The sequence below is a fragment of the Pieris brassicae genome, chromosome 1 (assembly GCF_905147105.1).
Source record: "Pieris brassicae chromosome 1, ilPieBrab1.1, whole genome shotgun sequence".
Classification (NCBI taxonomy): domain Eukaryota; kingdom Metazoa; phylum Arthropoda; class Insecta; order Lepidoptera; family Pieridae; genus Pieris; species Pieris brassicae.
In genome coordinates this window covers 4,735,329-4,751,975 of record NC_059665.1, presented here as the reverse complement: position 1 = coordinate 4,751,975, position 16,647 = coordinate 4,735,329, and the positions used below count along the sequence as shown (strand labels likewise).

The window sequence follows — 16,647 nt, the reverse complement described above, 5'->3', positions numbered from 1 at the left end:
TACTCCAGTATTAATGAACAGAAAACACATATTGGCGAATTAAAACTCGTTTCATTCTTGCATTTTACGTGAATTTATTTTGAATTCAAATTATAATAATTCCGTTTAAACAATAATAAAAATTGTATCTTAATTAGGTAAGTGTTTAATTATTTGTTTTGAATTATTAATTCAAACAACATTAAACATATCAACGACGTACAAAAACGTACAGGTAATATATGTTGTAAAACTTAGCATGAACTGTTTTTTCTATATAAATTAGTATCTAAAATATTGTTTTTTAGTTCCTATGTCTTTTAAAAAAATGCAATGACATATATGCGGGTAATAAGTAAAATCTAATAAAAATTTAAATTCTAACAAAGAATACATAAAAAAGATTCTAAATTTAAATTTGCATGTGACATAAATGGTTAAAATAGACGTTTTAAACATTTTATTTTATTATATAATGAATTAACAGTAGTAGCAATATTGAAATAAGAAAGGACATACTTTGCTTACTTAACTTTGGTTTGTAATTCTACACTTTTACATGTTCTAAAATCAATGAGTTTCAAAGTAACTTTTTGCATAAGGACTGTCCATTTAATTAGCGAAGGGTCACCTATTTAAAGTACGACAAAACCGTTAAAGTGACTAAGCCTTAAGTCGTTACTTTTTGAATGGACTATGGTCACGACGACCAGTGTGACCACATTGTGCGTGAGCGGGAAGGAGGTATGTGCGTCAACGCGTTACCGCCTGCCTTCGCGGCATCCATCCGGCATTTATTCTCGCGTGCCCCATAGCAGCGCGCGTCCTCACTTTGTAGATGAATTCCGCGTGTGCTTAGTGAAACTGTGTATTAGGATGCTTTAAAAATGGGTGGACGAAATGTGGTAATATTTGTGATGTTATTAGGCACGGTCATAGCCGACAGGAAGCCGACGGTATCAGAAAAACTTAAGGAAGATGCAGACCTCTCACAGGTAATAACTAAAGTTTCTCGCAACTTTCAATTTGAGCGAAACATTTGTCTGCAGTAAGTTTTGAGTTCATTTAACTTTAAGAGCTTTTAAAGTTCTTTTGAGTTTTTAAAATTCATCTACTTTTAATATGAATATTTTGCTTTGGGGTAGCGTACGAAACTTTACTTGGATTTGTGAGCCTAGCGCTCTATAAACATACTTAGGCTAAAAGTCTTAACACAGTTTGCCTTTAATTCTCCTAAGCAACGTATCTTCACTAATGGTATTAAAATCCTTGGTTAAGTCTTAGATGCAGAAATTTTGTGTATTGACGTCCTCTCAGGGATTTTTTATTATTATTATGGTACCATTCTATAACTACTAAATTTTAGTGACGTGTGGCATCGGTAATTTAATTTAACCTATGCAATGAAAGTCCTTGGTTCGTGATAGTATTCAATGTAATCCTCTGCAGTGTATTTGCGCTAAAAAGCTGCCCTTGCGGCTCTAATGAGATTAAGTTAATTCTTATCTTGTTAGGAGCATGTCATGCGCGGACAGTGAACGGTTATAGTGACTCACCTATGGTATGCTAATAGGAGCATTCCTACGCGATTTCTTTGTCATTTTATACGCTGGTTCAATTAATTGCATTTAGATATATTCAGGCGCCGATAGGCGTTAAAATGTCAACGTTGTAGATTAATATACATATATGTAATAAGCGTGTATTTTGTTAACATTAGTATATAATACACAAAAACGTCGTAACTTTTAATAATCTGTGGTGCTCCCATAAAAAGTAGTTGTGTATTAAAAATTGTCTCAACGTTATATAAAATTATTTACGTAAAAACGTAGTCGCCTAAACCTCTAGAAATTTTGTATTTTTGCAAAATATTGTAAAAGTAAAGAAAGCCAAGGCTGTCCAACCCTTTTTCAGTTGGGTCAAGACGAGCCGTTCCCAATATGCGGGAGTCGGGACATCATGTGGAACATCTATCTTAATTTAAAACCCTTGTCTGACGTAAAACTATACTGAATATTGATGTTAGTTTAAGAATATTTTAGATTTCAGACAAAAATAACTAACTATATGTTACTATACTATCTTTTACTTCGAAAATGGAGGATCGAAATTATTATGTATGTTTCCCTATTACTCGTATAAAGGTCCCATTCTTGTGTGAAGGTTGTATATTCTCATGAACATCCAGATTCATTACATTTGGAAGCTGGATGTCTGGAGACAACTTGGGAAATTCTCTGGCAATAATTATACTAATCTGTGCATAACTAAGATCGAATTTTATAAAAATATGAAAAAGATATAGTCATTTAACATAATTTAAATTTCACCTGTTAAAAATAGTTTTGGCTAATATCATGCATTTGGTAGTAGGTTTTATGTAGTCGAGACGTCGAAATCAAAGGATAAAACTGATTGAAGCTCAGACAATGTTGCAGGTGAACAACAAAGACTAGTGATGCGTAATATAGCTAATGTTTCACCTAATCAGGTTAATTAATTTTGTACTAACTTCACCGATTTGTTCTACTTTATCTTTCGCTCCTACGGTACTGGTGCAACTGTATAAATTCCATACTATTTACTAAGAATGAGATGGTTTAATGTATTTGATTTTCATATGGTTTTTTATAGACCTTTAATAAAATAATACTTAAGGAAATTATACAACAATAGTAGTGAAGTGAGTGCAAGTTTGTAGCGCTCGGAGCAATCACAAATTTAGACGTAGTCACTCCATAAGAAAACTTATGGAATTGTAAACTTTATACAAAGGAAACTTCAAGTAGAATGTGTCCAAGTTTGCACACAGTTGTTTGTCTATTAAATATTATCATATGTATGACAATTATTAAAGTGCTATGTGTGCTAAGTATTGCCTTTATTGCTTATACCACGACTGTCAATTAGTAGTATTGTTAATTACTTTGCGTTTAGATGAACTTTTCAGTGCACGAATGTAATTTTTGATGCCAATGGTCATCAAAAATAACTTTTAAAGTAGCTCTATTTATTTCAAAAGTAGCAAGTACAAAGTAACAAGGTATATCACAAAACATTTGTGTTTTAGTCAACTACAGAAGATTAATTTTACACTTAAAAAGATAGATTTGACTGTTCCGGGTGTAAATACAATCCTCATGGTTGAGAATAGCGCACCTAATAAACTCAAACTCAAAATAACTTTTTTTCATATAGGTATAAACCAGTACACTTATGAACGTCAGAAAAGAAGTTAAATTAATTGTAAATTTACATTTACTACCAGTTCGCAAGTCAAGGGCGTAGAGCGGGCAAGAAGAATTGACAAGAATCTTTCTTTCTCAAAAATTTTATAATTTTCTTTACTGCTCAGCCTATTCGAAAGAGAATCTATGTGTGGGCCCCACTGGAGCTTACTATCCATTATTACGCCTAGAAATACAGTTTAATAAACGCTAGGTATAAAAGCATGTAAGCAAAGAATAATCAGTATAACAATACCATACCCATTATTAGTTCACAAAAAAAAACAACCTTTTGGACCATAATGACCACCAAAATCTATTTCTTTATTACTAGGGTATATCTTATATATGAGCTGTGCCCTGCGGTGGAGTGTGATGTTATATAGCCTTAAGTCATCCTGAATAAACATACTATTTACGAAGTAAAAAGTATTTTATTTCGTATATAAATTCTGACATTAGCGCGTTCAATCAATCAATCAAAATCTTCAGCTTTATAACGTTACTAGAGTCAGTACGGGTATGCAAACTGAACTAGGCAGTTAATTTAATTTTGATTTGCTACGCGTCATATCATTATTTAAAAAAAGACATTCCTTTAATTAAGCAGTGCTACTAAAAAAACCGTTGGTCTGCTTGCCGGCATGCCTTAGACACGAAAGGCTTGTGTCAGGCACAGAAGGCTGACGCCTACTTACCTACTAGAAATAAAACAAAAGTATCACGAAACAGATACAGAACTCTGAGGCCCGGATTGTAGTGTGTAAGTAGTTGTAGCGCCACTGGTTTTTTCCTTTCAATATTTTAAAGTATCAAGATTGTGTGGTCAACATAACGGAAAAAAGAATATAATTTAGTACTGTAGCGACCTCAAATGTTTCCGCACAGACTATATAGATTATAGTTTGTTATAAATATTTTGTCTGTGTTTATTTGTCTATGTATTCTTACTGTAAATCTGCAATTTGAGACCATATCATTATATCGCACTCCTTATATGCTAAGTTCCCGTTAATTGAGCTGTCTCAAACGGTTGCATCCGCTTATCTTACGGACCTTGTCGCCAAGTGGGATTAAGGGCCAGGTCTAATGTAGGGTTTTGTACCTTAGATTATATTGTAATAAGGTTTGTTTTATTACACGATAATATATTATGCCCAAAAAACAGAGTCTAGAGAGGGAGAGATCTATTGGCTTGAGATTTCTGTATTCTTTGCTGGCATGTAGGTGAACACATTTTTCGAAATGTTTCCTCGTGATTTTTTTGTTTCACTGTACGTTCTGATTCATACACTGCTTGCTTACTTAATATCTAACTATTTCTTAATGGCCTAACACTGAATGAATTCGTTTTATTCATCAACGCTTCTCAAGTTACCGCTTCCTCAAAACTAATTATTATGGACAACGACTCCTTTATAAATGACGAACGCTTTAACGAAGCTTCCTGAATTTTACGATTAATTAGTAGCAAATAAAAATTAACTTTCAATTACAGTATACCGCCGTTGAATTGATACAGTATAATTTGTGTATCATCAATTTAAAAATAACGGTGAAAAATGTCTAATGAAAATTGTTTTGCGCATTCGCTTTGGTATTCGTAATTAAATTGTAATCCACCGTGGCGTATTGTGCTAAAATTCTCAAAATTTTAATAACCCAAACCGAGGAAACTCCAGACACCGAGAAACTCAAAGGCAGCTAAATAAACGAAGTTTCAATTGTCAGATATCTTTGTACGCATTTCGCTTTTAGGATTTTTATCGCTATTTAAAGTTTGTGAGTTCAGGCAATATGGCAACATTTTCAACAATACTTTGATCATTAATATTAAATTGTCTGGAAGCTTGTATATGTCTCTAACTGTCCACGGTAAAGCATTCGACAGAAACAGACATTCTATTCAACAATTATTAGTTCTTAAATTTATCAAAGATTAAACAGAAACTACATAGTGATAAAAGTTATAGAAAAAATCTCTTGCAAACACTTCGAGGAAAACATATTGAGTAACGAAATTACGCCTGCTGAATCTTTTAACACCGACGCCATGCTAATTAAGTAATTCTGGGAGGTGTAAAAAATATCCTGTCTCCATTTCCTGGCTTCCTGTAAATAACAATTGATGTGGAATTTAATATAGGCATCTGGATGCGGGCACACCATCTCAGCCTATTTATTATTCCAATCATGAATCATCGTTTGACACTGTCGTAAATCGACGTCTTTTAACATTTAAAAACTAATAAACTTTATCGGCAACTAAGTGATACCAAAAATAATCGTTTGTTATTTTTAAAGACTTATTAGCTAGGAACAGTTTGATTTTATTTTGTCCAAGCAGAAACTGGAATGTCATATGCATTATATGTACTTTGATATAAGTTTTTTTAAAATATTAAAAAAAATAATATGCAAATAAAAAAAACTGTTGTTTTCTTTCTTACTTATGCTCCTTCTCTAATAAGGAAGATACTTTATTATAGACTATATTATAATTGACTTGCAATCAATTCGCATTCACGACAATATGACTCGAGAAATAATGTAATATATCCTCATATAATGTCATGTATGATTGCGGTGTGTAGCTTTAGCCCAAAACAAAATATATACTGTTAAGAATATATCTCCGTTTATACATAGCCTGCATGAAGCATAATTTACTAGAGTTCTTTGAGTATTGTGAGTAATAAAGATAAAACTCTAATTTTGAAAATTACACTGAAATCTTTGAACGTGTATTTCAAAAGATTCCATTTCAGATATTGTAAGCAAAGTTCCCTGAAACAAAGCGCCGTTTCAATGTTTATTATAAAATTGTACACAGCTTTATCAAAGCGTATTTTTGTTACAATAAAAATAATTCGTCATATAAATTTGTGAGTTTGTACACTCTGTATTTAAAAACAATAAGTTATTGTAAATATCGATATAAAGTTATATGTTGATAAAACGATGATACATCATGAATATTGCTTAATAAAACCCAGCTTTTATTCCCTGCCGTGATTAAACTGAATAAATTTGTAATAATGTTATTCGTAATACGAGTATGTATCTGCTTTATTTAATGACAGTAATATCGCTTTTTGACCGCAAAGTACATTTATTTTTGGTGGTTTCAATTTGCATGGAATTTGCAAAATGAAATCCATATTTCTCTTAAGTTGCCAAGCCATAGTACAAGTTTATAACAGGAATTTACAATTCGCGTTGAAATATATGAGAGATGAGTCAGGAAAAATAGGTGTATGCTGAAATCGTGACATGTTTTGTATATTGATGAATTGAAGCGTGTATCGTGAACGTGACGAAACGCGTCCATTCTATTGTCTTTCGTAGCAACAGACGGCTTATCGCGTTACCTACCTTCGCGTTATATGGCTGCTACACGTTAAACCCCCGCAAAGTGTCCACCTAATCATTTTCGACCTGCAATGACCGGATAATATCGTTTAATGATCTAACCCTTTGTTTTGCGGTGGACGCTCCATTGGATAAACAGACGTTCTTAATTAAATATATCATTAAACAATTTCACAGTAGAGAGAAGTTTATAGTAATATTTTTTTATTAGGAATAGGCTTCTGAAAAAAACAGCATCTGTTTACGTAATACGATTGAAATAGTAACATATACTACATAAAATTTCAATAATTAAAGCTAATTTTTATTCAGATAAACGTTGTTTGTCTATGAATCTGGGAGTTGTATTTTACGTAAGATAAGTTCGAAATCGATGTCTAGCGGCATGGTTTATTTAGCACGAAAACTAAGCTCTCTACTCAATCATCTAGGGTAGCGATACGAGAGCTTTTTGTAAATTTTAAAAGCACATACGACCACGGAACATTAAAGCTGCCATCGTATCTAATTTATCGCTGGTTCTCTTCCCCCAATGAAAGTACATGAACCATGATCTTTATGAGTCTTCACTAATAACGTTGAATTGATTTTATTGATTATCAAATTCCTACGAATTGAATCAACTCAAGCTTAAAGTCATAATGTATTCCGAAATGGTTTATTTGATATCATTGATACAATATTACTCTTTTCCACGAATTTCGACATTTCACTCAATATTATACTCGGAAAAGTGATTATTAATTCCTTTGATCTACCTGTATTCCTGTGTTCATGGGTATAAACTATTTTATATGTTTCCGTGGATTCAAACGACTGTACATCACAAACAAAGTTTGATGAGATCTGGTACTTACATATTATGTAAAGCAGCGAAACTCGCCGCAGGCTTCCCGGCTCCTTTTCCATTCAACGATGTAAATAGCCTGGCCGATTAGAGAATTTGCAATTTAAATGAATTGCTTGCAACTGCCTTTATGCTCTTTAAGTTTATTTAGCCGTTCATTTGATGAATAACTCTATGTTATTGCTTTTATCGCGACTGCTTAGTAAGCTCTATTGATATTTATCGGAGTTTCCAAGTAAAATTATTCAACCATATACTTATTAAAAGTTTTTATTAATCATAAAATATATATGATTAAGTTCCGTTATAAATGTTTAAAATATTAAATCATATTTATTATTTTTTTATTATTTAATCCACCACTCTTTAAAGAAAAGAGCATACCAATTCTTAAAAGGCCGACAACGCAATCGCGAGCCCTCTGGCAATGAGTGTCCATGGGCGGCGGTATCACTTAACATCAGGTAAGCCTGCTGCCCGTTTGGCCCGTGTTCTTTGAAAAAATGTACTTTGGGTGTTCGTAATTTTGTTCAAATATAAACCCGCAATTTCGTATTTTTTTGATGGTTCATTGATTTACCATTATTATAATTCATAACTAGCCCGATTTTGTCAAATTAAATTACTAGAAAACACATATAATTTTTGAGGACTGTTAATATTAAAGGCCAAAGGTCGCATTGAAAAATTGTAATCATCTTGTAATAGATACACATTATAAATAATAATTTATGTTTCTATAATAACTGTGGTTAATATGCGATTGACACCTGATTCAGCCTCGTTAAAAAGTAGGTGAACCATATCACATTTTATGATAATTAATATCTTTCAAGCGTCTACAAGGCAATTGAGCCCAGTGACTTTTGTTTAAAGAAGAATATTAAAGAACCTCTCTTTGGAATGTCTACTGATATAAACAATGTCTCACGCCTCACTTAACGGGACCTTTAAGTATGCTATCGCATAATAGAGTGGCGTTAGAACCTTTTGGGCCTGGCCCACAGATTGTATCTATAACGTGATCAATTGTTTTTCTAATCTGTGCTAAACACACGTTGTCACGATGTTTTCCTTCGCCGCACGGTAAGAGCGAGAGTGAAATTGTATATATATTGCAGTGTTTAGTGTCATTATTGAACTAACTTGTTCCACAGATGAACGCTAAATCGATAGACACGTAAAAGCCGTTATTTTTGGATGTTGGTTAAAAGCAGTCATAATTCAAAGATATTTAATTTAACTGTATCACATTAATGTTCTTTAGGAGTTAGAAACTTTGTCCATTACACCCTGATACATATTAAAGCATGACGGTGAGGTCACGATCAAAATTAATGAGCTTCCAAGTGAATAAACTCACTTTGAGCAAGATACTATGTTTACAGAACCACGATATACTTAAGATAAATTATTCATTGTCTGAGTCAATAACTTTTCATAACTCGGCATCTCTTCTATGAATAATAGTTTTTTTAGATGATTCAATCGGAAACTATTATTAATAATATATACGTATTAAGAACATATAATAGATTAGATTAAATTATTTTTAGCATGTCTTCGATTCTAAGTTATTATCACCTCATAAGGTAGGTGGAGGGAAAGCCTGACGAGGTAAGGATACCAACACGTACAGATCCATCAACGCTGGTGCAGCCCCCTTGGGACAAAAAGTAGGTTGAACTTGGTACTTATATGCATACTAGTACACTTCAAAAGTTTTATCCCATGTTAATGCTATGCTATATTTAAAATCACGGCGCATGTTAAACCCATTTCCCTTAACTTTCTCGCTAATGTCACTATAATGACAGTTCCGTGTACAGTCAAAGTTTTGGTCAAATGTCGGCATTTTTCTAACACGTCAACAATGTACAATATTTTGTAAAGTGGAATAGACAAACTTTGTTGGTTTGATGTAACATTCATTGGAATTGCTTTTGCAACATTGTTGAGCGTTAGTTTAACTTTTATGAAGCAATTTTAGTTCGGCCTAGGTATTCGAGACCTTTCATTCTAATTTAGGAGTTACACAGTATTAGTGTCAAATAACTTCAATTTATTTTTTATAGCGGTGTTTAAAATTGAATCTCGGTTAGGTAAAAAAACCAATTGTCAATTAAGACAAAGAGTCATTTAAAATATAATTTTGCCATTACATAAGTTTGAATTTAGGTATTTCTTAATATTTTGAATTGCCATACAATTATTAAAAGATTATTGGTGGGTAGGTGAACCTTGTAGCTTTTTGGTTCATTAACAGGCTTTCAAGTCTTGTTATACCTACAATCAGAATACTTTTTACCTTTTACCAATACGTAAAGTTTAAAACTAAGTAAATGCATTGAACCCTCCTAACTATTTCTAGTTTTATACTCAAAGTTAGACTGCTCTCAAATATCTGAGAAGCTCAATATAGCTTTTGTTTTCAGCAAATATTCCATTCTTTTGTAAAAGGCTTGTATTATGTGTTTAGTAATAGATTTGTTCCAATTTCCTCGAACCCATATAACAAATAACAATAAAATTAAATGTCAAATTCTTAAAACCTCTTTAAATGTATAAAATATTTATTTACGCGAATGAAATAGAAGGCAGGAAAAATGAAGGTAAGTCGTGTAAGACCCGTATGAAGTTCGTAGTGACATTAACAAAATAATAACAAAACTTTTACTCAGAAATGGTTATAATAGCTTTAATATATATACATATACACGTCATTTTATGTTCTATAAAACCTACTTCTATATACTTTGTTCCCATCATATTTGGTGACATGAAATACAATTCAGTTGAATATGAGAATTCGTTATAAAAATACGAAGTATAATATTTTATACAATTATGAAGCTAGTATCGTCTACTATTTTTATAAATCTATCACGTCTATTAGACACGTGTAACATCAATCCTATTCAGAATTGTCCCTAAATGTTGTGTCGTAAATCATAAAGCTTTCGGTATTAACTTTCGGTGAACCATGATTTGGTGCCATTATATAAAGTACAAACATTGTTACGATAATTGAACAAAAAATAAGCAGGGAAGCGTAATGCAACCTACTTCGCTCGAATTATTTGTCATAGTAAAACGTTTCGCCCTAGAGCGGACTTATTTTTTGTTCGCGATATAAATATAACGCATGTTTAGCAACTAGCGATTGTATGACGACCCCTGATATATAACAATAGATCTCCTTTATTATGCGGATATTATCAATATTTTGGGACCGAAATCCATTGCAGAATGATTTTGTAAAACGACTAAAATACATGTAGTCTAGTAAGTTAACACTTTAAAGTACGATAAAATAGTTTAATATGTAATTAAGATAGTATTTAATCGTGTACATGGTTTTAGTGCAAGTGAAAATCTTCTTCAAACTATCTCAGACTTAAAACATCAGGTTATCAGTAAATAGATGTATGATATACCACCATGTATTTTGTTGAAATGTATCATTGAGTATGATATATTTATGCTTCCATGCTAATAAGTGTGAACGAACAGTTCACAAATTTACAAAGACAAAGTCGGTTGTATCTTTTTTGATATATCCACACTTTAGTGGACATGTCTAAGGTATATATAATTTATATTGTGTCAATATATAATAATATAATATATATATAATTTTTAATGCATTTTTTTTCAATTAAGTTAAATTTATCAAAATTATTCATTACATTACTTTTACTAACGTATCTAACGATTCCTTCCAAATAAAGTGGCGAGAACTATATTTTAACAAACCACATGTACTTTTAATTGACATATTATATATGGCATATGGCATATTATAAGAGAAGATGTCAAGGCAAAGACAAAGGCTTTTAAAAACAGACCGATGATTATTTAGATGGATGAAGTTCCATATTTCAGCAAATCACCTCTATTAGAAGAATCCGTGAGGTTTCACAAAAACTAACTAATATTTGTACAATATTATTTAACAACTATTTTGAGCTCACGTTGTGATTTTTTTATTCTTTAAACATCGATTTTTTTTGTCTATCTACGACTACTGACTCATAGCACACTTAAATTAGGGGATGCTTTGCGAAGTATGGGTAAGGACAATGCGAATGCACTGTTTTATAAAAAGCGGATAAATTGACGGAAGCCTGTTAAGGGCGTGTTCCGGTTTCCAGGCAGCCCGATTACGGCTTCCGCTTAGTGGTTACCTATGGAGACACTTGCTGTTTTAAACCCCAACTACGCTGTATTGTTTGAACGTAATTGTATTGTTTATTATAGAACTTATTCTTGAAGTAACACTCATTGTAGATGTGAAATTCCGTATGGCACCAGAGGGTAATTCTCACAGATTTGATATAACAGTTTTAAAAATATATTTATTTATCATAATATACTATAGGTATTTACTATGTAAAACAGCTATATAAAGAACTACGTGGCTTAGTTCACCGATGACTGGCGAAAGTATAATTGTTTCGGATCGGAACAGAAGACAGACGCAACAGAAATGTGTTTGTCTTTTGCCATACTGGGGGACCCGGAACCTATTTTTACGAGGAGGTTTGGTATATAAGGTAAACCCTTATTTAAAAGGTTGGAGGTCTTTCGGAGGAGGAAAGGTTCACTCCACTTTATACCACTTCCATTTTAGATTAGTTCACGTTATTCTTTACAAAATATAAATTGAAGGACCCGGAATCTTTTTTAGTTTCGCAAAAAGTTATTTTATGTCATAATTTGTCTTCTGTATAATTTTAAATGTGATATTTGAGTATATTTAGTCAGCCTCTTACACAATCTTAACAACTTATTAAAACATATCACGTATTTAAGTCTAACGAAATGTTAGTTTTCTCCTGAAATAAAGATAAAAGCAATCTTTTCGTTTGATAGAGTCGGTTATTGAAAACCACAGTTGTACTTGAAAGCCGAAGGAATTGGATTGAATTGTGTCGCGGTAATAATGAGGTTCAGAATGTTTCTATAGCATTTGTTATATCTGTGGAAAATACACAAGATATAAAATGTGAAGTTCTTATTCTATAGTAATAGTAAAAAAACTTCATTTATTTAACCTTATTCTATTCTTGCAATATTTAACACACGCCTGTCCTTACATCAAAACATTTCTGTGTTATGAACGAACAGACTCTTCCGAAAAAAAATACAGTAAAAGGAAACCAAATATACCTACACTTTTATATACTATATAGATATCTGATGAATCATCTCTTTTAACATATAATTATTATCTTTAAAATCTAAATTTACCTATCCACCACGACAGTGAAGGCTACAGATGCTTATAAGGGTTCAGAAACGAGACAGCGCTGAGATTGACTCACATACGACAAAAATCTATTGGATTGTCATTGTTCGCGCTAAGTTTTGAATTTAACCCTAACTTTATTCACTAAGAGAATAAATAAATCTATCGAAAGGGTGAGGTACTTAATCGACTACGAATATCTTTAATGCGGCCGCATTGCAGTGCCTTCGAAGTCGCTTTGATTTTCGAAGCTAGAATTTCCCATAATAACTGTATCATATAATAAAATTATATGAATCCTTCAGAAACTCCTCCTACTTAATCCTATCAATTAAGACCCTCATAGGTCTTCCATCATGAGAGTGGAGGAAGAAGTGCGGTACTACTAGAACACATGCCATTTAAAAATGAAGAGCGTGACTGAAGAATATGGAATGCTTTTGTTATGCGTTGAATATATACGAAATGAAAGATACATACGCATAACCTAGTTATTTGATAAAAAGCTTCAGAAGCGAAGAATGTGAAAAAATACAAGAGTTTCTTTGTTTAAACGGTTCATATTGAATGCAACCGTGCGCGTCTGATTGATATCGTATCAAAGGCCTGCCTTTAACAGCTTGGCGCATGGTGGTCTGACATACCATGCTGTATTTATATTAAATAAACGTTATTATTCAGTGAACATTTGTGTGCAAAAAACTTCCGGAAGTAAAGCAATTATTTGTGTAGGAATTATATTAATAACAAGCTTTACATTCGCACAGAAATCTAAAGTTTTACGGTGTATTTTCTAAAACAGTAATAAAAATTATGGATTCTAATGATAATTACTCCAGAATTCTTTATACCAAATTTCGTTTAAATATAGTGTTAATTTTTTGATGGCAAGTACCTATGTACGTGAATATTTCGTATAACAGGCACAAAACAGATTAATATAGTTTTTAGTGCGCACTTTACCAGAGATTATTAGCTAGTTTTATTCTTATTCCAGTCCAGTAAATTTCTTTCCCTTATTTAGATTTTATATGGCCAGTAACAATATACATTGTCAGAGACTGTTAGCTACTTTGAAATCAAAGGACATAAAAGTAGTAGTAGTAAGTATATGTTAATAAGACGAAAATGTAACTAATATTATAATTATATTAGTACAACGATCCGAAACAGCTTCGGAACATTATGCTTAGTCACGCTATTCAATATATTTTCATTTTAACCCTTATTGTTCAGATTTTACATAATAGATTTAATAAAATCCTTTATGCCACGATAGAGATTGATTTTATATCAGGAACAGGTACCTATAATAAATAAACTTGTTTTTTTTTTTACTATTTTCGAGTGTTGTGCGATTTTGAAAAACATAAATATATACATATTAACTGTCTAACAGCATCCAGTATATAATAACTGTGTAACAGCATTTAAACATATGCCATGTATTCTTGTAAATTTCACATAAATTAGTTGTGTAATTTGATAATATAAGAAAAAAAAGGACTTGCGCCAGTTTGCCCCTTAGCAAATTCGATTTGTTACCTAAAACAATCGAATAAAATGATATATTGCCAATTTGTGGAACAATAAAGTTCGTCCCCAACGTTTCTGTATTCATTGTAACCTACAAAGGGCATATTGGCGTTGAAAGTCTGCCGACTTATGTTCATTCAACGCGGAAGCGCAGATCTAGCGAACAATAGCCAGGGACGATTGCTCGTGCAAAATTAATCAGGAGGTACCATATCCATGCTGCAGTTGATTTACGTTCGGGGAATTAGCCAGCGTTATACACTAACTAATCCATAGGTTTAATTAGGGATTTCAGTTTATTTACGATGATGAATTTGCTATTCAGATTTTTGTATATATCTAATGAAAATGAGTGTTAGTAAGATATTTAATTATTTACGTTTCCAATAACACGTAATAGTTATGTGATGTAAGATTGTCATCTAACTTATGCATGTTGTATAAATACGACAGCGCTATAATTTTTTTAAATCAGTTTTGTTAATTACAAGATTGTTAGATGTTTTCAAGTTCCGACTCGGGATAGGCCAACATATGCGGCCCATGCGTAAGACATTATTTTTGTAGATATTGTAGTAGTAGTAGTAGATTTTGTAGATATACGTCTATCATCTATCTACAACAAATAATGTAATACTGTACAACATTTTTTTATTCTATCGAATAGTTTACACAGCGCACGCGATGATTTTTTATGGATAATGTTTTTACACGTTGGATTATATGATTGCATTTTTATTAGGAATTCCTATTTTTTTAATGTAATATAGCCTTACTCAGTCAGTGAAAACACAGATGTTTCCTCTTTATAATATTAGTATAGATAAAAACGCACTCGTGTATAGATCACCTCAATATCAAAAATTCCATTGATTTCATCCGTACTTTGACAACAAGAAAATTATTTTATTTACATGAGAAATTTAATATGTATATACGAACGAGATACACGTCGCCATCAGCCGAAAGTACCAACTTCAGTCGACTAGGCTCATTCTGATATGTATCTTTGATGCTCTTTTAAACTCGTTAAACGCGTTAATATTACGAATTTTAGACGGTAATTGATTAAATAATTGCACACCCTCAGACTTAATAGACTTCTTCAAATAATTTGTACGCGGCTTTGGCAAGATAAGCAAACTTAACTAAAAGAACCCTATAACACTCTATGGAAAGTAGATCCGTGATCGTAGATATGACGTAAGCCTTAATCACTGTATTGATATTCTGGATTCAAATTTGTTTCAACTGTATTTCAGGTTTGTCAAATGACAACTACGCGTATAAAACAAATTATCGTACTTCCAAGCATTCAGAGTATGTACATAACCATTGTGTAAGATGAAAACTGTGTGATGAGTACGGCTTCCTATTGTGCCTCAACGTACGTGTAATAACTGTTTTTGTATGTCATTACGGAAACCGTAACAAAAGTAAGGAAATATGTTTTATTGTAAATTTCACGTTATATCACTAGACATGGTTCCTCAATCAATTTTTAGACATGTATGAAGGTAGCCCTGAAGATCTTGATTAGGGTTCCGGTTTTACAAATTTCGCCTTACAAAGCATGATAATTACGTTTTTTTTCCTAAAATCCTAGAATCCAGTGACTAGTTGTAAGTTCAAATTTGTAAGTACAAATCCCTAATTTGTTTTACTTGTTTTAAGTTATACATTAAATGAATGAAAGCAGAGTATGAAAATATTGTGAAAAAATACAATGCACCAATAACTATCACATTCATTCATATTGTCAAATGGTTGAATTTTTAAAAACTCGGAATTGAATCGAGATATTTTTATTTCAAATTAAACTTAAAAAATATTCTCATTATTTTGTTTTATATTCCCAAATAACTTAGGTTTATGTCACAAAAGAAATACTGTCAATATTACACCATTTCTATGGTTATTTTTTGGCCATTATGGTTTGTTGGTGTATGTAAACCTGGTTTACTATGTTGCTTTATGTTAACTCAAAAATCTATATGAACAAAAGAGATGTGAGACTATTTAATAGATTTTAGTAATGAATAGGTATCGATCATAGCTTTAAATGAATAATTAATAAAAAACATCACTTACAAGTATCTGGTTTATCAACGATTGTTCCAGTAGTTTTAAAAATATAACTACAATTTTTTCGTATGTCATTATCTATTTATAACTCAAAACTTAGGTTATAAACTTAATTTTACTATGTTAACGAGCTTAGGCAAATTTGACTAACATGAATGTTAATATTTCAAATTCTCTTAACAAATGCTGGATAAAGGAATTCGAGCAATAATTGTAATGCGTAACACTACTATTAATTGAAAATGCCTGCATTGTAGATTGGTTTAGCTGTATTGATCTGTTCCTTAAATGATAGCATAAATACAATAAGACCGCAAAGGCGAATAAATAGTTAAGATAAATAGGAT

The 16,647-nt window shown here is 31.9% G+C and overlaps 1 protein-coding gene across 4 annotated transcripts in view; it reads left to right on the top strand.

Annotated features, from left to right (window-relative positions):
• The first annotated feature begins 757 nt into the window (after positions 1–757).
• Positions 758–16,647, top strand: part of LOC123706929 (fasciclin-1) — a 50,520-nt gene continuing 34,630 nt past the window's right edge. For 2 of the 4 annotated variants that reach the window (XM_045656597.1, XM_045656580.1), the window contains exon 1: positions 758–974. In XM_045656597.1, the coding sequence (XP_045512553.1) occupies positions 867–974 (108 nt within the window). In that variant the 5' untranslated portion in view covers positions 758–866. The remainder of the gene's footprint in view (positions 975–16,647) is intronic. The other 2 variants (XM_045656606.1, XM_045656589.1) reach the window with 1 other exon arrangement.